Source organism: Gekko japonicus, unplaced genomic scaffold (assembly GCF_001447785.1).
Source record: "Gekko japonicus isolate JY-2015 unplaced genomic scaffold, Gekko_japonicus_V1.1 scaffold785, whole genome shotgun sequence".
Lineage (NCBI taxonomy): Eukaryota > Metazoa > Chordata > Lepidosauria > Squamata > Gekkonidae > Gekko > Gekko japonicus.
Genome location: NW_015160232.1, coordinates 556154 through 580982, shown reverse-complemented (window position 1 = coordinate 580982; position 24829 = coordinate 556154). Strand labels below are relative to the sequence as shown.

The following is a 24829-nucleotide window of genomic DNA, read 5'->3' as shown; positions in this document are numbered from 1 at the left end:
TGTTGGCCAGTGCCATGGCACCCACAGGCACCACATTAGGGACCCCTGCTATAAACTCCTGTACAGTCTCAGGTGTGCTTGACCAGGCCAAGTTCTCCATCCATCTATTTTCTTCTTTTCCTCCCTTCAGCCAATCTCAGCTTTCTGAGGGCAGTGAATGTGCTCAGTTCTGAGGCTGGGGGGTGGGGTGGGAGTGGATTCTTGTTCAGTTTGCAAACTAATATTTTTTCTGCATACTTTTGACTATGCAGAAATCTTGAACTCTGTGAAAGGAGCCCATTTGCAGCCTTCATGATATGCACACAACTGATAGGAATACCTACAATGATTCCCAATCTGTTTTCAGGCACAATTCAAAGAGCTGGTGTTGACAGTTAAAGCCTTAAATCATGGCTTGGGACCAGCAAACCTGAAGTGGCACAGTATAACTGACTACGTTCGCTGTCCAATTCAACTCATATAAAAGTTTGCTGGTTTTCTGCTATCCATTAATGCTGGAGTACTTGTAAATGTAAGGTGTTTATGCTCAGCGTAGTATGTGCTGTTCCAGTAGCCCGTGCTCCTTTAGCATGACTCTCCAGGTTAGTGTTGAATAGGCTATGTTGCCAAGGCAACGATCTGCTGTCATCTTGAGAAGCTGGAGAATGTTTAAATGGCAAGATTGCCTTCTGAGAATGTGCTACTATATTTAACATTTTATGACCATTCAAAAAATTATCTTAGCTATAAAAAAGCTTTGAGCGCAGTCTGTATGCTGTGATATGAACCATCAGTCAAAACAAATCAAAGCAGAAATCACTTGTACATTTCAGAAATCAGAGGAAAAAAGAAAGTGGTTGACAGTGCAGTCCTGTGTAGAGTAACTCTACCCTAAGTACATAGAGTAGAGTAATTGCAAAGAATTGCAGTTAAGAGCTCAAATGTTGCTATACAATGTGCTAAATTTCTAATGGACCATTGCAGTTGTGGAATTTTTCATGTGATAATACCTAAACAATATTTACCTGACATTCCCCACCCCAGAATATTGCATACTGGTTAAGTATGACTTCTGTTGTCTGTTTCTTGTCTTCTGTACATTAAGTGTAGGGTTGTGTTTTTTTTAGCAATTCACATTTATTTGGTCTTGGACACTGTCATTAGCTTACCTGCGCATTGCATGAGTCAGAGATTCTGAAAGAAATGTTGCTACTTCACTCTGTCATTATACATATGTATTTTTAACTAAGATTTGGCAAGGCATTAATTGGTAGTTTCATGTTTATAGACCTTAGTACCCACACAGATCTTACTCATACCCATTTTGGGTTAGCAGGTATCAAGACAAGCATTAACAATGTGGGTTTTTTAAATGACCTGTTTCAGATTTGGTTGGGTCACAAGGAAGATTTTTTAAGAGCTTTCTGTCTGTATTTAGCCTTCATGTGCAGCAATAATGCTGCCAATTTTGCTTTGTAACTTGTGTTTGCTGCCAGCTATTATTCCTTATCTGTTCATCAGTTTCCAAGGTTTGCCCTCGGAGACTGCATATTTGCATTTTTATTTGCTTTCCCTAGAAACTTGTAGATGGCTGTGAATATTTCCAAGGTGAAGTTAAATTTGGCTCCAAGGCTGCCATAAAGAACGCTGTAGCCCTAGGTAACACATTAGAGTGTCCTCCCATTCATGGGTCATTTGGGGTTCCTTCACTCCACTAGGCAGCTGGAAGGGGCACAAAGCAGGGCTCCAGAATACGCACACACATAGCAGCCATGTTGTCTGACTAAGCTCCCTTTAGAAAACAAAACTCTGTTTCATATACCTAGATATATAATTCTTTCTCCTCCAACAAAAGGAAGGGGGGGTTAAACCCCTTGGGCTTTCTTTGGAAGTGCTGAAAAACCCTCATGTGAAATAGTTTTTATTTCAGAATGATGATGAATTACTTTTTAAAAATAATATTGTTACTGCTTCCCTTTTTATAAATAATAGGTATACTAGAAGGGATTTCTTACTTTCTTTGCAGTCCTAAACGGAGTTACACCTTTCTTCAATGGATTGGAAGCATTTAGTGCTGTTTCTCAGTCTGTATGCAGAATGTGTCATAAGGAAAGCTGAATTACATTTAGATGAAGGTGGAGTGAAAATTAGTGGAAGAAACATTAGCAATTTGAGCTTGCAGAGCCTTTGTCCATCATCTTCCAGGCCTCTTGGAGGATGGGAGATGTACCAGGAGACTGGAGGAGGGCAGATGTTATCCCAATTTTCAAAAAAGGGAGGAGGAATGACCCAGGAAACTACAGGCAGTCAGTCTGACCTCTGTCCCGGGGAAGATACTGGATCAATCTGTGAGCATCTAAAGAACAAATAGATGATCCAGGGAAGTCAGCACAGATTTGTCCCCAACAGGTCCTGCCAGACCAACCTCATTTCCTTGTTTGATCGAGTGATGAGCTTACTGGATCAAGGGAATGCTGTTGTTGTTTACGTGGATTTCAGTAAAGCCTTTCACAGGGTTCTCCATGATGGGTAAACTAAAGGACAGTGGACTGGACTCTAGAATAGTTAGGTGGATTGGGAACTGGTTGGAGAACCACACTCTGAGAATAGTTGTCAGTGACATTTCATCTGAATGGAGGGAGGTGTCCAGTGGGGTGCCACAGGGCTCGGTGCTGGGCCCAGTATTTTTCAATATTTTTATAAATGATCTGGATGAGATTGTGGAGGGGCTACTCATTATATTTGCAGATGACACCAAATTGGGAGGAGCAGCAAACACACCAGAAGATAGAGAATTCAACAAGATCTGAACACACTGGAAAAGTGGGCGGATGTGAACAAGATTCAATTTAACAAGGATAAGTGCTGAGGCCTACATCTGGGTAACAAAAATGAGGAACACACATACTGGATGGGGGGTACACTTCTGAATAGCAGTGTGTGTGAACAAGATCTTGGGGTACAGGTGGACTGGAACTTAAATACGAGCAGCTAGTGTGATGCAGCAACAAAAGAGGCTAATGCGATCCTGGGGGTGTATCAACAGAGGCATAACATCCAAATTGCAAGATGTCATAGACCTGGAGTATTGTGTACAGTTCTGGAAGCCTCACTTCAAAAATGATGTGGACAGAATGGAGCAGGTGCAGAGTAGCACGACGAGGATGGTCAGGCGAAGGACTGTGTTGAAACTCCCCCATGTTCTCCTTCAATGTCCCTTTTATCTGGTGCCCCGCCAGGATCTTCTGTATCCTATAGTAGCTCAATTCTCAGAAATTCCTGACGATCTGTTTTTACTTGATAATCAAGATACGGAAATAACCGAAATAGTAGCAAGGTTTCTTCTTAGTGCTATGGCTATACGTTCTGATAAGTAACCATTGGTTTTTCTGCTTTCATGCTGTTTTTCTGCGCCGTAGCTCCAATTTTACCCTATATGGATTTGTATTTTCTGATCTATATTTAATCTGATCTCCTATTGTGTGTATATACGTATGCCAATAAAGGCTTGTCAAAGCAAAGGATGGTCGGGGGCCTGGAGACCAAGCCCTATGAGGAAAGGCTGAGGGACTTGGGAATGTTTAGTCTGGAGAAGAGGAGGTTAGGGGGGGACATGATTGCTCTCTTTACGTATCTGAAGTGTGTATATACATATGCCAATAAAGGCTTGTCAAAGCAAAGGATGGTCGGGGGCCTGGAGACCAAGCCCTATGAGGAAAGGCTGAGGGACTTGGGAATGTTTAGTCTGGAGAAGAGGAGGTTAAGGGGGGACATGATTGCTCTCTTTAAGTAACTGAAGATACTAAGGTCACTTAGAGGAGGGCAGGGAGCTGTTCCTGTTGGCAGCAGAGGATAGGACTCACAATCACGGGTTTAAATTAAGGGTGGGTAGGTACTAGCTGGATATTGGGAAAGACTTTTTTACAGGAAGAGTTGTGCCACAGTGGAATCAACTGCCTGGGGAGGTGTGAGTTCCCCGTCACTGGCAGTCTTTAAGCAGCGGTTGGACAAACACTTGTCAGGGATGCTCTAGGCTGATCCGGCATGGAGCAGGGGGTTGGACTAGATGGCCTGTATGGTCCCTTCCAACTCTGTGATTCTATGATTCTGTGTGCAGATGACACCACATTACTGGTAGAAAACAGTGAAGACTTGAAACAACTATTGATGAAGTTCAAAGGAAAAAAGTGCCAATGCAGGATTACAGCTGAACATCAAGAAGACAAAAGTAATGACTACTGGGGAATTACACAAGTTGACAATGAAGAAGTTGAAACTGTTTAAGATTTTCTATTCCTTGGTTCAACTATCAACTAAAAGGGAGACTGCAGTCAAGAAATCAGAAGGCACTGAGCCTTGGAAAGACAGCCATGAAGGAACTAGAAAATATCCTTAATTGTAACTAAGTTTTGCTGGCGACCAAGATCAAGTTAATTCATGCCAGAGTATTCCCCATTACCATTACCATGTATGGGTATGACAGTTGGACAGTGAAGAGAACAGGCAGGAAGAAAACTGATTCATTTTAAATGTGGTGTTGGAGGAGAGTTTTATGGATACCCTGGACTGCCAAAAAGACAAATAAGTGGGTTCTGGATCAATCAAGCCTGAATTCTCCCTAAAAGCTAAAATGATTAAACTGAGGCTATTGTACTCTGGTCACATAATGACAAGACGAGTCACTGGAAAAGACAAAAATTCTTGAAAAAGAGGAAGATCCAACATGAGATGAGTGGTTCAATAAAGGAAGCCATGGCCCTCGGTTTGCACGACTGTCAATCATAGGCCCTTTTGGAGGTCATTAATTCATAGGGTCACCTTAAGTTGGAAGTGACGATAGCACGTAATACACAAAGAACTCTGTTTAAGATTGTACCTTTATCTGTGAAAATCTTTACTATACTATTAGACCGTAGTAATTATGCATTCTCAGTGAGTGCAGGAATCAGAAAACTTAGTTTTTTCCCCCTGCAGCAAGTAAAATAAGTTCTTTATATCTCCCCTGTGAAAAGCTATAAGACTCTGAACCATTGGGAATATGTCATACTACTAAAACCATTTTAGGCACCCATTAGGGTGCACAGTATCTGGCAACTAGCAGGAGTCTAGGGGGCAGAGACATGGGGCGATGTTGTCATGAAGGCATTGTGTCACTTGTAGGGAAACACCAGAAGTTACATCAGCCCTCTCTAGGCACCAGCAGAAACTATTGTTTGCCTAGATATTCCTAAAGCAGACTGATATCACTTCTGGTTTTCCCTGGGAGTGGTATAAAGCCGTCATGACAAAGAAAATGTCCCCCCTCCCCGCTGGCCACTAGAGTGGCAATGGGAAACGGGCTGGGGTAGGCAATGCCCCACCCTTGGCAGGGACCTGACTAGCACCCATTGACTCACTTGTTTGTGACTTGGGATTTATGGTTCTACTCTCTGCGTTGCACCCTTTGCTGCAACTCCATGGCAGGGGGTGATTGGCCATTAAGGCCACCAGAAAAAGTAATCGCCACCCTGGCCCCAAGTGGGTCAGACTGTCTTTACGAGGTGGTACAGGGCCGGCTCCAGGGTTTTTTGTACTCTAGGCGAGGCCACCTTCTGGCACCCCCCCAAACACACGCCCACCAATTACGGGGTTGCCAACCTCCAGGCGGGGCCTGGAGAGAAGGAAGTCCAGCTGCTGAAAGCTCCTACCCTGCTACAAATTGTGTTAGTCTTTAAGGTGCTACTGGACTCTTGCTCTTTTCAACTAGTAATAGCAGAGTTAGGTAAAAAAGATGAAAACACATTAATAGGGACAAGGGACATTTTATTTATATAAAATAGGTCTGACCTTTCCCATAGCCAAAACCCTCCAGGCAGCTTACAAAAAAGGAAAAAACAGCACGTCTATAAAATTTATTTTAGAAGCCAGTCTGTGAATTCCCACACTGCCGTGGAAGCTCACTGGGTGACCATGTGCCACTCACTTTCTCACTCTCTCAGCCTCATCCACCTTGCAGGGCTGTTGTGAGGATCACTTCATTTGTCCCAGTGGGGGGGCAGGAGAAAGAGGAGGCTGCTTCCAACCTTCCAGGTGCCCTGGAGGAGGGGGGCCATCCCCTCCACAGACCCTTCTTGGGGGCTGGAGGGCCAGCACTCGGCCAGCCTGCCTGGGGTGGGCTCCACTCCCCACTTGGGTTCTGGGTGCAAAGTATACAGACTAAGCCCGAGGGATGGGAACGTGTCCTCCTTCGAAGCTCCTCTCTCTGGCCCTGCTTTCCCTTCCTTACACAGTGGAACAAAACTGGGGGCTAAAAGTGTTGCCAACCTCCAGGTGGGGCATGACGTTTCCCTGGAATTACAACCTCCTCCCAGCGGACAGAGATCGGTTCCCCTGCAGAAAAAGGGCTGCACCGGAGGGAGGACTCTATGGCCCCGGTTCCCATCTCAGGTCCCTCTTTGGCCCTAAACCGGGAATTTCCCAGAATCTCCCCCCCCCAATGTCCAGCAATTTGTTGGGAGTTGGCAACCCCAGCTGAGAGTCATCCTGGCTTTCCTCCCTCCCTCACCAGACCTCCGAGCCTCTCCCCCCGATGCCTTACTCCAAAGGGACCCTTCCTGGGGCCGGCTGGGCGGCTTCTTCCTGCTGCAGCTTCTCTGCAACCCCTCCACCCCTGGATAAGCGCCTCTCCTCTTTCCCGCCCCCCCCCCGGCTCGGCCTCTGTAGCAAAAGGCTCCGTGGGTTTAACACTTCCAGTGCTGCAGATAAATGAAAAATGCCTCCTGCCTTCTCCAGGAGGAGGAGAGTTCCAGGTGGGCAGGCAGACGTGTGGGTCTGAAGCAGCGGAACAAAGGTTGAGTCCAGGGGCACGTTTTATACCAACAAAAGTTTATTTTGAGCTTTCATGTGTGCGTGCATTCCAAAAAGTGTGCCTTGCACACGAAAGTGCATAGCTTGGATGAACCTTTTTTGGCTCAGCTGGCCGTAACGACGCTGGTACAAACACTCAGGCAGCTACATGTGGGTGCCCGGGAGGAGGAAGGGCTTCTGGGTGGCGTGGCAACGGTGAGTACATTTCTGGGTGGCGTGGACTGGCCACGTGGACACACTTACTGCCGAGTCACCTCTCTGGCCGGCGGCCACACTAACACCAACGCCCGGGCGCGGAGGGGTGGCGTGAGGCGGCGCCGGCAGCAGGTGCTGAGGGGAGGCACAACTCGAGGCGGGCCCGCCTCCGCCAGCAGTCTTCTGGGGCCAGGGGGAAGGCAGGAAGAGGAAGGGCTTCTGGGCGGCGCAGTGGGGGCAGGGCCAGCCAGTCAGAGGCTGGCGCCGCCGCCGGCGGTCACCTGGGCCAGTCAGGGAGGGAAGCCAGGGGCTGTGAGTTCAAGGGCCTTTGGCGGGGGTGAGGTCAGGATTGGCGCCCCTAAGACCAAGGGCAGGCTGGCGGGTGAGCCGGCCCTGGGTAGGTAGGAGCAGCCACTGTTGCCGCAGACTGGCAGCCCTTGCTTTGTATGAGATGGGTATGCAGGAATCACTGCCACCATGGGCTTGACAGCCCATGTTTTGCTTGGGGCAGGAGGGAGCTAACACTGGGAGGGAGGCATCCCTCATTTTATGTCAGGCAGGTGGGCACTAGCCTCACGTTAGACACTATCCCTCACTTTGCAAAAGGCTGGCAGGCAGGAGTGCTCCCTCCCTCCGTCAGGGTGGTGGTGGCAGGGGCAGGGCCCTTTTGGTCTCCCAGTGAGTCCATCCCTGCTCCATTGTGTCTGTGTTTTATGTACCCCACCATAATCTATATTATGATAATGAAATGTTATTAAAGGGTTAGTTGCTGTATTATTTGGCTAAATAGTTACTGCTGATTCTTAATATTGTGATCTGTCAACATTTATAGGCATACTTATGGGCTGTTTTCTATAAAAATGAGTTTTTTTCTGGTATTGTGTAAAATAAGTACCAATGGTATATATGCAATTTCTAAACCCAGATTTTAAAAACCTGCCGTTGTGTTCATGAGTTCTGTCTTCAACACTGATCTTTTGTCCTGTTTGCACTATTCAGTTTCATCTGTGAAATGGAATAAACTTATTATTTTGACAATAATTACAACTAAACAATAACACATATTTCTGAAATGTAATAAACTAGGGATCCCCAGCGTTTTTAAAGGCGACCACAAAAATAGTATCACTTCAACATTTTAGGAAGAAGCTGTTTAAAAGTATGCATTTAAAATGAAAATATTGTATAAAATTATTTTCTTGCATGCACACAGCTTACCTTTTTTCATGCAGTGAAAATCTTTGTGATGTTGTCACTGCTGTCAAAGAAATCTGCAGGGGGGGGGAATCAGCAGCCAATCAGAAGCCCTGCTTGGCCCTGCCCGCTTCTAAAAACACTTGGGATGTTGGCAGGTGCCACATTGGGGACTCCTATATTAAACAGTACTTCTACCCCATCTTGTGCAAAATGCATTTACAGTGCATCGTGTAGTGGATTATTCCAGTATGCCATTAAAATAAGTATACAATTAATATCAATGGGTTTCGACTGGAGAAACTCTGTATGGGATTGCACTGTTAATAACCTTTAAAATAATAAATAATTTATAAAGTATCGCTTATATGTTTAGCTTCCACAAATATAGCTATTAAAATATGCACATGCACACACACAAAGGCCACAATCCAGTATAGATTTAAATGCACTTGAGGCAATCCGTTTCATTGAGCCCAAGTGCTGTTACAAACTATTGGATTGCAAAGAACAAGAAGAAAAGTCATGGATTCACAGTGTCCAGAATTTTACTCACACACAAGAGTTATGTGATAGTCATAAGATGCAATCTTTATTTAAAAAGAAATACTGTTGTGTACTGGCAGCCGTAATTATTGATAAAAGGGTCTTTGGTCTAACGATGTTTCTGAAACACACTCATATTGCCAGCCATCAGTCAGTAACGTGGCAGTGCCTTAGAGATCTTCTATCTGTAGGGTTTTTTTTTTAAAGACACTATCATCTGATCATAAAACCCTTTGTGGCTTCTTATGGATAATTATTCGGGTTTTCAGTCCTGTTTACATTGGTTCCTCAAGATCAATCTGTTTTACTATAAAGCCCACAGAGCTGTACTTCACTGTTTATGAAACATCCATTAAATAGAGTGGGTCAGAATGGCATGACGCATCGTGTGTGCTTAATCTGTTTCATATAAATTTGCTGTGAAAGTGCTGGGTCAATATGGATAATGTGCAATCTGTTCTAAACAGCCAGTTGCACAATAAGCGTAATTTGTGGGAGACAGTTATGGATCTCAGGAGTCCTTTCATCGGTGCATGTATCGAATTAATCTCCTCATAAATGCTCATTCAGAGAGTGCCAAAAGACAGTTCTGGTTGGTTGCCATGGCAGATATTATTCTTCATGCTCCTGTGAGAGCTACATTTTTATGAACTGTGAATGTTTTCAAGTTTATCACAGCGGCAGGCTGTGGTTAGCAGGCATTCTTCACTGACAGTTCCTTTCTTCAGTCTGATTCTCATTTTCCTCTCCTTTTTATTATATTCTCATCAAAATGTTTTGAGAGATCTTTTAACTTCACTTCATTTTATGCAAATCGGAGCAGATCTGTGTTTCATCATGAGGCCCCCCCCCCAATGAAAATATTGCAAGGATTTGCTACGGCAATAACTGTCTGCTAGACATGCCTTCAAAAGAGCTGATGGAATTTCCTGACAAGTAGATATGTCTGAGCAGAAAAACTATTTACAAAGGTTTCTTGCACTGGGACGTCCTATAGTTACATGTCTTTTTTTAAAAAAGTTTTGGTTTCATGCAGGGATATTCGTTTTGTACGAACTGATAATCTAGAATTTGTCACTTTAGCATACAACCACATGCAGGATAATGCTGACACATATTTGTGTCCCATTTTAGAAAGTGTTTTCTGTTCCTGCACAAAGTGGCACAAGAATTTCTTCATGTGCTATTCCTGGCAGCAGCAGCTCTTGGGATGGCTTGCCAAACTACTTTTGTTGGGGAGAGTGTGTGGATTGGGTTCAAGTGATTAAGTACTGCCAGTTGCTGCAGGGAAGAAAGGAAAAGCCCCTTCCCCCCAATGTGTGGATGGCTCTCTTGAATGCATGCAATCAGCTCCCCTGGGCTGCATCCAAATGTCTGAAGCATGTATAGCAGTGAGAGCTAAAATGACATGTTCCAGATTGCAGTTGTTTTAGAATAATAGCACAATCTCTAACAGAGAATTCTCTGAGCGCTTCACAAACAAAAGTCCCCTATTCCCATAGAGCCCTGTTAAAAGATAGGCCTGGAAGACTGGAACACATAGACAGGATTGTCATATTAAAGTGACAACGTGGACTTAAAAGCCAGGTTTTCCTAGTATTTAAACCAATTGTTTCTAAAATGCAGCTTATTGTTACGAGGTTCAGACAGCCTTTTGTGCTGGGATGTTGCTGGTTTAACACAATAGTGGACAGCTCTTGAGTTTGTGTGGGGAAGTTTCTCTTTCTTTCCTGTAACTTTTACACCATCTGCTATCTGTTCTCAACTGGTCTTAAAGAAAGGGATTTAGAAGCAGTACACCATATGCTAGGCTCATTATGTGAACCAGAGATCCCTGGAGATTGTATAATGGCAGAAAGGTTGGGAACTTCAGCACTTAGTGCTCTGACTCACTTTGTCATCTGTGAATCTTTCAAAACAACAGAAGGGAATAGGACTGATTTTTTAAAAAAAACTAAGGAAACATAGGCCTAGTAGACTGCATACATCTAGGTGAGCCTTGCAAATGGATCCATGTGAGTTACAAGGCCAGAAAGGTTTCCTAGCCTGTCTGCCCACGCATCCCATGTTAAACTGTTTGTGGCATGGTTTGTTTGCTTGTTTGTTTTGCCATCAAGTTGCAGCTGACTTACAGTGACCTCACAGGGTTTTCAGGGCAAGAGATGTTCAGGGGTGGTTTGCTGTTGCCTGCTTCTGTGTAGTGACCCTGGTATTCCTTGGCGGTCTCCCATCCAAACACTGACGAGGGTCAATCCAGTTTAGCTTCTGAGAATTAATGAGATTGGGCTAGCCTGGGCTATCCGGGTCAGGGTGTGGCATGTTAATAGCTTTAAGAAATGCTACCTGGTTGTCTAGAGACAGTTCTAATTCACCAGGTTGGCAACTTTGAATCTACATTTATTGTTACTGTTTGACTCTGGAGTAGGTTGTTGTCTCTGGAATAGGTGGTTGTCTCTGTTGCCTAGTTGGCTGGGCTGTACTCGAAAACTGGGCATGTCACTTGGTGCCCGTGTGGCCCATTAGCTGGTGTATAGTTTTAAAAAGAGCCACTGTTGTATAATGGTTAGAGTGCTGCACTAGGATCTGGGTTGTGATTTATTATTTTTTTTACACAGCTAGGGTTACCAGGTCCCTCAAAGATGACAGTGGGGGGATGGGGGGCATTCTGGGAGGCAGAAGCATCCTCACGATGTCCTTGCATCACCTGGAAGTGACATAGGCACGTCGGGGCAACGCTCTGGTTTTTGGGCAAAACTCTATGGTAAAATCACCCTCAAACCATAGTTTTGCCTAAAAAACAGAACGTTGTTCCCCCTGTAGTCACCGATGTGCTTACGTCACTTCTGGGTGACGTGGGCACATTGCGTTTATTTCCAGCAACGTTGCTGTTGGGGATGGGGTTACTTCTGCCAGCCAGCTGGCTGGCAGCAGGCGAGAGCCCACAAAAGCAGGGGATCCCCTGCCCCCAACTGGGGAATGGCAACCCCTATATACAACCTAGTTTCAAACGTGTTTTTTTATGAATAGGATCTAGTAACACTGTGACGACCTCCTTATTCTGGAGGACTGGGTTCCCTTTAAAAGTGTTCTTTATTTTATTCTACTATGTGTATATACGGCTGCCACCAGGAAATGTTAAGGCTTTCCAAACCTTTATACTTTACTGTTGCTCTTACTAGTTAGGTAGTCCAAGTTCAAGGCTTATGAGGAACTATGTGGTCATGAGGAAGTATTTCTTTCAGAGCTGGTATACTTGAATAAAAGAGGATTTATTGAAATAATTCATAAATAAAAGGGTAGAACAAGGTAACTATTGATGTGTATAAATGAACAATTGCTTGGTGTATCACACACAATCTGCTCCCTTACTGACAGGGATCTTTCAGGTAACTTTGTAACACTTTAACTCAAGGTCATGTAAGTTCACTGTTTCTCTCCAGGACATACAGCCTTTCCTAAACTTTGTCTTCAATTACTTTCATTTATTTTTTCTATTCTCTCAGCCTTCCTTCCGTTTCTCACTTCCCTCATATACAGAACTAACTGCTTGTCTCTCTCATTCCTCACACAGAACTAACTGAACTCCTCAACTGTCAAACCTGTAACTGTAACACTTGACTGACATACATATCCACTCATTTTCACTTCCAAACCCCTCCCCCTCTCTGTCAACCACCAATCATACCACGCTTGCTTCTCTTAACCACTCTAGTCTACTTACCACCGCCATGCAACCAAACTTTTAAAGAGACACACACACACACATAATACAAGGAATCATTACAAACACATTAGTAACACATCTTCAAAATGTTCACATCCATAGGACTTTTTTCCTTCTAGCTGTTTGTTAAATACTGTAAAGATTGAAAGAGTATGGGGTCAACTGTCAGTGCCACACTGTCCAAGGCCTGTTCAGCAACAGACTGGGCTCAAACCTTTTCCAACTCATGCATGTGGAACAACCTCTCAGAAGAGGCCAGGAGGGCAGGGCTGTTCCAAAAAACTTGTTGGGCAGTTTGAGTCACGGCAGAGGGGGAATGCCAGCAGGTGGTTCTATATTGGTTTTAATGTCTTTATAGCTGTTGTTTTTAATGTTGGTTTTATAAAATAGTTTTTATGTTGCTGTTACCTGCCTTCAGTCCTGAGATGCTCAAGAGAAAGGTGGGCATATAAATATGCATTTTCAGAGGGGGGAAATTAGGAAAAACAAGGGTGGGTTCAGTGGAGTTTTAAACAGCCCTTTTTTTTGGTCAACGACATGGAATATGTTGCGCCAAGAGATGAGTCAATGTACCTTTTAAACTTCTTTTTAAGGGTTAGGTTGCTGCTATGGGATTTAATTAACTTTGCAGCTGATTTACTATTAGGTTTCTGAGCTTGTTTTAAATTGTTGTTTTGTTTGTGGCCCAGACCTCAAGTGATGAGAAAGGCTAGGAGTAAATAAGGGCTGCTCCAAGCCACAGTTAGGGTACTTAAATCTCTTCCGTTGAAGTCAGACCTCTTCCGTACATAACGTGTTTGAATGTGCCTAACTTTGACTTCATCATGCCCTAAGTAAATATCAGTTTAAAAATAATTTTGCCTGAAATTCCCCCGACATTAGAGAGTGAGAATGTGCCACATAATAAGCCATGATAGAATTTTAGAAGATTGCCACTTTCGAGAAGGGAAGCAAATTGGCCATTATTCCTCTTCCCTTTCTGTTCCACACATATATAACAGTAATGCCTGTGGACATCAAGCAAGTCAAGACCTTGTTGTAGTCTGTGCTGTGCCAACACACAGGTAGTAAGTAACCGCCAAAGTCTGGAGAATCAACTTAAGTTTTCTGTTTCAAATAAGATTATATTGTCACAGACAAATCCTCCTTTAGGCACGGCATGATATGGCACATCAGATAGCCTTTTAGAAGTTAGAACACCCTAAATAACTTGTTTTTCTTTCCCAGCATAAGTCAGTAACCGCTCAAAGGCATACAAGTGTACTCTGGCTTTTAATGCTTCATGCTGTTTGTCTTCTGGAATTAATTATCTGCTGATAAGTTTCATTCAGAGAAGAATTCTCATCATTAAATAAGATTTAATTACATTTATTCATATGCTGTGCCCTGTGATTTTTAGTGGTGTGTTATGCAAGGCATTGCTCAGCAAATGTCATCTGCTTGTCAGTATCTTTTTACGTGATAGTCTGTCAGTTTTGATGTGTCATGTTAAGAGTGAGTTGCCTTTCCTTCCAATGCACTTTTCACTAAATACTATGATGACGTGTCTGCTTGTGGGGAGGGGGTGCTCATAATTAATCTAGCCATTTTTGAAGATAGCAAAGAGAACATTTTTGCATGCCGGATTACTGTGGAAAGATTGCTATCACTTCTCATGGGGGGGAGGGGTTTGTCTTGATTGCAAAAGATCCCTGATTCTGTCCTGGTATTTCCAGTTTAAAAGGATTTAATGTTGCAATTAGGCTGACAGTCAAACCAGATATGCGCTGAGAGTTCCATGTCTCGAGTTCCTAGCAATTTTGTTTAAACTTGGATTTTAGCAGTCCTTAGGGTTGCCAGACCTCCACCAGAGGTGGGGGAAAACCCCCCTCTGGCTGGCAGGGGGGAAATCCCACCCAAAGGACATTTTTAAGGGCACTTTCGGTAAAACCAGAAGTGCCCATTCCAACATGCTGACGTCTCCTGGAAGTAATGTAGGGATGTCTGGGGGCAATGCTCTGGTATTTTGGCAAACTCTATGGTAAATTCAGCCAAATTTACCATAGAGTTTGCCCAAATACCACAGCATCATCCCAGCATGGCCACGTCACTTCCAGGTGACGTCAGCACATCCACTTCTGGTTTTACCATAAGTGGCCTGAAAGCAATTCTGGTCTCCCCCCTACTGGTAAGTCCACCTGGCAACCCTAGGGGTCCTTGTAAGTTTAATGCAGTGCCATTACAGGTTGGGAAAGTTATGTGAGGGGGGAGGCTTAAAATTCCCCCTCCTATGATCCCAAGCTGAATCAGGGCCCCACACCTGAAAATCAAGTTTAGGAAAACACTGGAAGGTCTGGAAATGGAAGACCCACTGTATGTAGTTTAGCCCTCAGAGGACCTCTGACTAGAGATAACCAATATATGAAATGTGTAATAATAATTCAATAATGCAAAAATATAATTATATAACAATATTGGCCAAGGTGTAACCAAGATACAGAAGGAAGAATAATAATGGAAAGAAAAGTAAAGCTGGTTATCTCTAGTTTTTGTGCTTTGTTCCTATCCTTGTATACTGGCTCCCCTTCTTTTTTGGTTGCTCAGAGGACCTCTGCCTGAGGCCTTGGACATTTGCTGCCCACCCAGCTGCTAGGAGACTAATGGTCTGTCTTGGTATAAGGCCTAATGACTACTGTATACATTGGTTTTTTGAAGAATGATACATGAAATGTTGCCTTTTGACAGCAGAACATGTCACTCAAAGAAGAGATTTTCTTCACACATATTTTTCTCATTAACACATGCATGGAGCTCCTTTCTAGGGCTCTTTTTGTAGCAGGAACTCCTTTGCATATTAGGCCACACACCCCTAATGTAGCCAATCCTCCAAGAGCTTACAGAGCTCTTCTTACAGGAGCTACTGTAAGCTCTTGGAGGATTGGCTACATTAGGGGTGTGTCGCTTAATATGCAAATATGCACCTGCTACAAAAAGAGCCCTGCCAGTGACGCATTTGGTTTCTTTGTTGAATTTTAATCAATATATCAAATACCAGACATGGCCCCCAGCATGTGGATTAGAAAATCCACACAATGGGACTGGGTGCAGATGGGGATTTTTCAACAAGCCTGAGTATTGGGAGGGAGGGTAGACAATTGGGGGGGTTTTCATGTCCCTGTTCACACCTATTTAAAGCATTTTTTCACAGCCATTCTCCAGTATCAGAAGTGAGCCTGACTGGGAGAAAAATGCTGACATTGGCACTTACTTGTTATAGAAGAAACAGGGCTTAATACTTCTCTGCAGCTTTCTTTGGATATGAACAGGACGTTGCCTGTCTGTTTCCCCCTAGTGGGATTGATAGCAGCTGATGGGTGGGGAGTGACTTCTCTGTCATGAACCCCATCACACAGATCTATTTATATGGAACTTGAACGATTTCTAGAGATCTCAGATCAGTTCTGATCACTCGGTCCACTGTGTCTATCTGGTTCGGCCCAGTGTCTGTCTGTCTAGTACATTTGTATCCCACCCTTCCTCTAAGGAGTTGGGGGCAGTATACATGATGGTGTTTTTTGTCTGCTGTTGTGCCACTGATGGAGAGCACATACCTGAATAAGGCCCAAGGGATACTACCCGTCACTGTGAGGTGTGTGGTATTTGCACCCACTTCCCTATTCAGTTGTGCTGCATAGTTACATGCTAACAAAACGTTTACCCTTGTCTGGCCAGCAGCAGCAGTCACCTATTGGAAAGAGGAAGAATGGAAATGCTAAAAATGTAGGAAGAGGGGGTGGGGAAGAAAATATTTTAAGGATATTGGGAGAAAAGAAGAGAGAGGGAAGAGGGCGTAAAAGCTAAAGGGGATGTGTAGTAAATGGACAAAATAAAGAATAGTGAAGTGTGGGTGGAAGGGATAGAGGTAGAGGGGTGTAATAGTGTAGGAAAAGGGTAGAGGACAATGCAGTGGGAGCTATGTCCTACTTATGGGGAGAAGTAAATGCACAGAGGAGAAGTAGGAAGCTGCTTCTTGCCCTCTTCAGCAACCCTAGGTACCAGTTACTAGGTTAAATTCGTAAATTGTCAGTAGCAATTGGGTTACTGGGATGTTGTCCTAACCAAGAGCATGGAAGGTCAGGTTATACATAGGTAAATCTTTCCATAGTTCTACTGAAATCCAAAGTTGGGGATCAGCACTAAATAGTCTAGCTCAGAGGTCCCCAACCTTTTTGAGACTGTCTGCATCTTTGAATTCTGACGCAGGGTACTGAGCATACAACCAAATGACTGCTTCAGGATGTGGAGCCCAACCACAAAATGTTAGGGAGTGAGTTTATGCATAACTGTCATAGTAACGCTTCAGCATTTAGGTCAAAGGTTTGTTTAACTGGATTCTGTTAATCTGCATGGCCAGTTAGAAGCCCTGCTGAGTAGAAGTCCAACCCAGCCCCGCTAAATTTCTAGAAACGCTTGGTGAGCACCAGGAAAAATGTTGCTAGGTGCTTTGGGTGCCACACTGAGGACTCTTGGTCTTGCTGATATTTAGGATTATGAAGGAGTAGTTATACAAAGGTATACCAGCAAATCTAACTGTACCTGTCATTATGGAAAGATATCCATTTTTATATAAATAAGATTTTTTTTGTTTTTTTACAGATGATTCTGCAGTTATAATTTATCTAAGGAACCTTTTATCATTTATATAGTTTCTTGTTGGTTTGGACCCTTCTACTGTTTCAGATCACATTTGGTTACCATCAAAAAGGCTCTAAATATCCCTTTCAGCATAATGTGTAGAATTTTATGTAGATTCTGGTCATAGTATGGGTACAGATTTTCATTGTTTATGAAGGTAACTCTTCCACCTTTTCACCATATTTTGGCTTGCAGAATCTTCACTTTATGGCCAAACTCCACAATACATTTTTTAAAAATGAGTCGGCAGCTGCGGGAAATGCCATTTAAAAGTCTGCAGGAGCTGATTCATCCCAGGACCATGGTATGAGAGAAAGGAGATGCATACCTTCTTCCTCATGTCATTTTCTCAAGCTGAAATGGCATTGTGGGGGGGGGGAGTTATCTCCCTATGCAGCTATAATGGTGCACATCCAGTTACCCTTCCTTTCCTTTCATTGTTGACTCATGATAGGGTTGCAGCTATGTTGCACTGGAATCTTTGCAAGAAATATGGCTTACCATTAGCCAGAAATTCAAGCGAGCGCAAACCAGACATGATCATGGATTCTTTGGGACTCCTGATTACAAACAGATTAATACCTGGAGCGTAACAACCCCTGATATCACAGCTGTAGGAAAAATGAGTAATAGGGTTTGGATCATTGATACTGTAATCCCATGAGACAACATGATAGGGAAAAAAAAGAACAGGAGAAGATCACAAGATATCAAGACCTATGAACAGAGTTAGTGCCTCTGGGAGAAGAGTGTTCCCATTGTGCCAGTTGTCATTGGAGTCCTTGGAGTAGTACCCAGAAGTCTCAAGAAACACCTGGATATTCTGGGCACTTAGCAAATAACACCAGCTCAGCTCCAGAAGACAGTGTTGCTTGGAACAGCAAGAATCCTGCAAACTTGGCTAGATCTGGAATTGCAGAACACCATCTACCAGTCAAATATCTGACTGACAATTCTTCTTCATATATATATCCTACTTTATTTCTAAATTTGAATTTACCCTTTAAAATTCTTAATTCAATCATTAAAAATTCATGTTTTCCTCCAGTTACCTATGTTCTGGCAAAGGTATGCTGTGGTTACCTTTTCATATTGTCTAGGTTACATGTTATGCAAAGATTTTCCAAAGCCAAGTATTGTTCTCTAATCATAAACGATCACAGCAGCACAGCATTAATCACAACATGTTTTTTCCTGCCCCAGATATGTTAGGAAACATACTTTGTGAAGTAATTTTGAAAAGTTTGCATCTTTATTTTTGTCAAATCCTTGCCTTGACAAAATGTAGAATTTACAGCATATCCGTCATTGTCTAAATGCATTCATTTTGCAGCAGCAAATTGAGAATCATGTAATCCTGATCGCTACTAAAAATAGTAGTGTTTGCAAAACAGAGCTGGTACTGGATATGTATTTGCCGTTAATTTTGAATGTCTTGGTGTTCTACTGGAATAGGCTTTAAAATAAGGAAACTGCCAGTTTCAGCAGGCCCAAGGTAATTTGCACACATCCTGAAATACATGTATAATAATCCCAATCCACACTACTATCACAACAGCAATCCATGCCCCTCTTCAATACAGTCACTAGAAGGACCTCAGAAGCAGCTGTAGATCAGTAAATAGATGGGAAATGAAAAAAGGAATCCAGAACTATTGAAAATTAGAGAAAGAAATTATGTACTTACTTATCAATGTGTTCTGAGAAATCTTTCCAAAAACTATGTGAAAAATACATAATTTTAAAATCCCAAGCATCAGAAGAAAACTGTAATTGAGTGGTCATCTCTTGGATCTGAACATGAAAGGACGGCCCATGTTGGGACTGCACAGAAATGGCAAAAGTCTTAAATGAATTCTGGTATTTGTTGCCTTATGAATAAAAAGTTTTTCCTGAAGAGGTCAACATAATGAAGCTATTAAAATAAAAAGGGGATTAGGTACTCATGGTTTGATTTTATACTTGGTACAAATTTCCTGACATCAGATGGATGTAAATGTTTGGTTATAAATTCTGTGCTGTAAACAGGCAGCACAGCATACTAGAACATTCACAGCACAATTACAGACTTAGAACCACAGCACACAATAAGGTTGAAAACTTGAGAAAATTGCTTTGGGACATGTAAATTAGTCCACCTTTGGGTTATGAATGCAATATTGCATTCTCTCTCCTGGTGTTTTTTAAACCAAGCATTTAAGGCATTTAATTGAACGTGAGGCAGCAAGCCTGCTAAAGGAGGATTAGGACACTATCTTTCGCTTATGAGATTCTTCCCACTGTTGCTAGGATGACATACAAACAAAAATGTACAGTAAACTAAAATGAATTTGCTAATAGGTAAAATGGAGGTGTAACATTTTAGGGAGACTATGGCATGATTGTTTTGGAACACAGTGAAGAGGATTCTGATTTCACATATCATACAGTCTGAACCAGTGGTTTGCTATAGACAAGGACCTCCCTTCCCTGTATGAGGATTTCCAGTCTCTTTACCACAACATCCCATAGTCTCCCCTTCCACCAGAGAATGGAGCATCTAATTTCTGAAGATGCTCTGTGAGTACATCCAGTATTTTGGTACCGACTTTGGTTTTTCAAGTGGTTCAAACTTTAGATGGCTGCTAAAGGAGAATTTTAATACCATTGATTAGATTTTTCCACCTCTTTTGCTATAATTATACACAACAAAAAATGTATAGGTTAGCAAAGATACTCCCACTCAACTATGAGTATGTTTTTGGCCATGCCACACCAAATGATTCCATCTCTTGGAAACTTTCTAAAGCCTCAGCATGAGCATTTTCCAAAAGGTGTTCAAAACTGGTGTTTGGGGCTAATTTTTAGAGACTGCAAAAATGGTATCGGAAGCAGTTGGGAAATGTTGTTTTTAATTGTGACTTTTAAAGATTAACCAAATGAATTTATAATTTAATGATAAAATTATTTAATTGAATTTTAATTCATGGGAAATTAAGGTACAATGCAAATGGAGATTCATTTGAATCTGAGCAACTGCCAGAACCTCACACTGTTACCAGCCTTAAATTCTCCACTGCGTTCCCTCAATTACCTAGGCTGCATCCACACAACCTCTTTCCTCTGCAAGTTATACTTTTTAAACTCCGTTATGCAGAATCCATAAAGTGGTGGCATTAAAAGTGAGTGGTCTGGCAGTATTTTTCTCGTTGGGCTCCCATCTTTTGAATGGCCTTAAAGGCAATTGTAGCACTGCCTATCTAGTGTGGACTGGCCAAATACTATTGATGCTTCACATGGAGGTGTAATCCATGGGGTGGTGAGTGATGTGATTAGTAAATGCTCCACTTTTTGCATTGCATGTCCTGTATTCCTTGATTGTAGTACCATTATCATATTTTGCTATGGTCCCTTCCCCCATAGCCAAAGGTTTTGTCCCGTTTTTTTAAAAAGCATTTTTGCACAAGTGTGCTTTAAAAGTATAGCTTAATTAGCAGTTTCTCTATTGCAGCCTTCACTCAGCAAAGGTCTCGCTGTTTTGTCTTTTGAAATGTTCCCTCCTCCTGCCACCTGCTAACCCTTGTAATTAATTTTATCTCAGTAGCCATCATTTGCTACCACATTTATTTATATTTCATTAGCATAAATACGTAAATCCACTTTATTTGCAGTTACACTCATAAAAGCCACACATTTTAAAAAGATCAAGGAAACTGTGGCTATGGGTGCACCTTTGAAATGTGAGAGATGAAGAGATGTTTGCTGATTGGTCACAGCGATACTAAAACACTTCCACTTCCTTGGGAGTGAGTCCCATTGTTCTTAGTGGTGAGTGTGGGCATTTCTGAATTGGTATGAGCACTGTCTCAAATGCTGAATGCAGCTGCAGTTCTAACTTCGCTTCCAGCATATTATGGAACAAAGCCTCAGCAGCAGGAAAGGGTCCAAGTATAGAAAGGGTCTTGATTCTATTCAAAGCTGTATTTTTTTTATTTGCCTTCAGATGTGGTGTTTGTTTAACTTGTATCATGTTCTACTTTCTTTTAGCAAATGAAGCTGGCAACAGAGTCCCTGAAAGAAGAAAAACCCTAAGATGATATACTAAGCATCTGTTGATGAATAGTAAGATTTTACAAGTATTAATGTCAAGAAATGCCTGTTCACTGTATTTTAACACTCCATGATATAGTATGACTTGTTCGTATTCATCACTAAAAGCCTGATCCCTCCCCCCCCCCAAAAAAAAATTCTTTTCCTGTTGAAGCTCATACAATGTAGGACCTACTTGAAACTTGTGCCAGATCTGGCTGCGGTACATGATAACCACCAATGTTACAAAAGGATATAAAATCCCTAAAAAGTGCACACATGAATTATAACTATAATCCTGAATTGTAAAGGAGAATTCTGGAGGCCGCAACACTCAGTGCCCACGTTGCGACAGTTAAACAACCCTATTCTCATATGACTGTATTTAACCATATTATTTTGTAGACTGCTTATTAGTGTTCCCCGCAAATATGAAAAAAAATGATCTAAATCTTGTTTACTGTATGATGTGATGTATAAATTTCTCCCATGGGACCAGTTCAGTGCAGGGGTTTCTTTTAGAAAAAAGAAACGTGAACTGTAAAATGTATGAGACTGTAGCATTTTAATATGAAAATCTGTGCCTCCATATTTGTTTTAAGGGACAGGGGGGAAAAGCATTTGGCATGAAACAAAATCCAGTAATCTTAATCCAGTGTACCAGTTAAACAGCCATGCTTGTATCTTTCCTCTTAGCATCAGTTTCTACGTGGTTGGATCTTTAAATGCAAGCGGTATTAATAAAGAATGTCATCTGAATCAGCAAGGCCATTAAAACATGCAATCATTAGGAATCTCTTATTTTCTTGTGTGTACCAAAACACTTAACTTTTCTAATAATTGTTTATTGAGGTTAAACCACATTTGTGGTCCATAGAAATGCACATGGCTTGCATTCTACCCTTTGTCTTTAACTAGGGTATGGCATTAGGCCACTCACTGGCAAGCAAATACAAGTTGACAGTATTTTGAGAGGCATATAAAGCAAACCACAAGCATTTCTTTAAATACATCAGATTCAGTAAAGCAGTTAGGGAAGCAATTGGGCTGTTTGGTGACAACTCAAGGATTACTAAAGGAAGAAGGGGTGATCATAGTGGTGAAGTTGAATGATCTTTGTGTTGGTCACTGTGGGAAGTGTGGGGTGCTGGGGCTTGTTGGGACCATAGATTGGAAATACAGCAGCTAGTATCATAATGCCTTTATGCAGATCTATGATAGGAGGACACTGGAAATAATTTGTAGTTTGCCACTGTAGTGCTGGCAGACAAGTTGAGCATGAGTCTGGAATATGTTCTGTTTGAGAAAAGGTTCTGCAAACTTCCAGTATGTGTTTACCCCTGCAACCCTCAAAACTGATGCACCAGTTCCATACACAAAAAAGGAGTTTTTATAACCACTGAGCTTTCACCCCTGCATAGACAATGACAGGCAGTTTTCAAGTCATACTATCTGCCATACTGCACCTAATCTCCAGCCTTGCCTCACCTGTGTTATTATTCTTTGTAAGGTTCCATAAAGATGTTTCAGTCAAATGATTTTTTTTGCTGAAGAGTTCCAGTAACTGATATTAAGTGGTAGCCTATATTTGAAGTGAGTTGATGACGTGCTCTTTCATGACATGCAGAATCTCACTTCTAAGGAGCTCAAACTAGTATTATTTATTCAAGCAGGATTATACAAGGAGAACCCTGTCTCCCTTTATCATCTCCTGTGCTTCCCAACATAAAACTATTGCAAATAGTCTACGCTTCTAGCTACAAAAGTTCTATCTTAAAAGTCAATGCTGTATTCACTGCTGCACAAATCTAAGAGCCTCTAAAATATTAGGGCCAAATTTAGCATGGTTAATACTTTGTCACAGATCCACATCCGCCTGCTTTAAAGCTTAACCAGAGGCTGCAACACCCGTATTGCGACACCTCATAAGGCATTTGTGGTTGATCATAAAGCAGAACCAACATGATGACTGATCCCATCAACTAACTCAGTGTAACAGCTAAACTGGTCTGTTTCAGTTCTGATTGTGAAGGCAGAGCACAATTATATGTTTTCAGGAGTAGCCGTTTTCCCATGCTGGGGGATAGATGATGTTTATATGAACTGAAAAGACTTCCAAGTGACACACATTCCCATAGACCTTCTCATGTTAAACAAGCAGGTATCGGGGTCTGACATCAGCAGACATACTGAAGAGGGCTCTTTCTTAGCATTTGTTTATGAGAGGACAAGCCATATTTGGTTTTTTTATTCAGACACAATTTCTCATTGAATGGGTGACCATGGGTGAAGAAATCTTGGTAGTCTTACCTTAACAGTTGTTTTAAGGCAAAGGAAAAGTATTTAAATCTGAAAGCTTTTCTGTTCAGTAGCTGCTTTGTTCTCAGAGGGACTTCATCCTTCCAAATGCCGGCGCCCAGACTGTTTGAGGTGCCGCAGGAAGGGGGGAGAGCGAGGGTGCCTATGGTGGGCTGGCCAGCCAAAAGGGGGTGGGTTGGCAGCAGGCACCGGATGTTGGGCCCCACCTGACCTGATGTGAGCCCTGTCAGCAGGTCCTAGGTGTCCTGGGGGCCGGGGCACCCCGGCCGCTATTTAGGGTGTCACACTGCCCCTGCTCACCATCTTCAGCGTCAGATGACTTGGCCTACCCTCCCGACTCTTTAGTTAGGTGTAGTTTGATGGGGTCTGCATGCGGTTTTGTTTAACCTGATTTTCTTCCTTGTCACAACTTGGTGGTATCAGCATGGTGCCAAACCTATTATCAGGAAAGCTGGCCTGCATGCCCATTTTCCTGAGCTTGGGGATCCCCATAAGGGATTTTGGTGTGATGGTCAAGTGGTACACCCACCCTGAGGGGACAGTTTGGGGTTACCCTCACACTCAGGTGGCAGGGGAGACTGTCTCGGGGCATCTGCCCATGTGGGACCCAGAGACCTGTCATCCCAAGGTGTCCAGCAGATCACTGATTGGCAGAGGGGCTGTCGATGGACAGGATCTGGTACCCCATGCTGTGCCAAAGCATACTACAGCTGTAACCAATAAAGGTGTGGCTAATTTTATTCAGCTTTTCTGAAAACTGTGTGCGCATGTGTGTTATTTCAAATGAAGCTGTGAACGAGATTAGTATTTAATTGGGGTATAGAGGAACTCTTTGCCTTGGGTGCTTGCCTTACCCCCTCCCCTTAGCCCTGGGGCAGCAAACAGACAACATTGCCTTCTTTTAAATACAGTTGGGAAGTTCTTGGGGCAATGCTACCAGGGTTTGTTTTCATTTGGATGATAGAACACTTTGTTTTATTTATAAATACATTGGTGGAAGCAAAGATCTATATATCTAATAGCCAAGTGGCCCCCGGAGTGCGGATCGCTAAATCAGCGCTCCGGGGGCACTTGGGGGGGAGGGGGAGGTTTGTGCACTCTTGGGGCAGTCCCCAGGGGTGCACAAAAATCTAAAAACTAAAAACAAATATCGGGGGGATGTTTAAGGAACGCTGTATGAACGCCGCCGCCGCCGCTTGGAAGGCAAGCGGCGAGCGGGGGGGGGCTGACCGGCGAGGTTGTCAGGTCCAGGCTGGGACACTCCTGGAGGTTTGGGGGGGGGGC

The 24829-nt window shown here is 42.8% G+C and overlaps 1 protein-coding gene across 6 annotated transcripts in view; it reads left to right on the top strand.

The window, feature by feature from the left end:
• The window catches only part of ANO10 (anoctamin 10), a 157157-nt gene that overhangs the window by 92697 nt on the left and 39631 nt on the right, over positions 1-24829 (top strand). For 3 of the 6 annotated variants that reach the window (XM_015412555.1, XM_015412540.1, XM_015412547.1), the window contains exon 13: positions 21185-21259. In XM_015412555.1, the coding sequence (XP_015268041.1) occupies positions 21185-21229 (45 nt within the window). In that variant the 3' untranslated portion in view covers positions 21230-21259. Of the gene's footprint in view, positions 1-21184; positions 22001-24829 lie in introns of those variants that run through there. The other 3 variants (XM_015412526.1, XM_015412534.1, XM_015412563.1) reach the window with 2 other exon arrangements.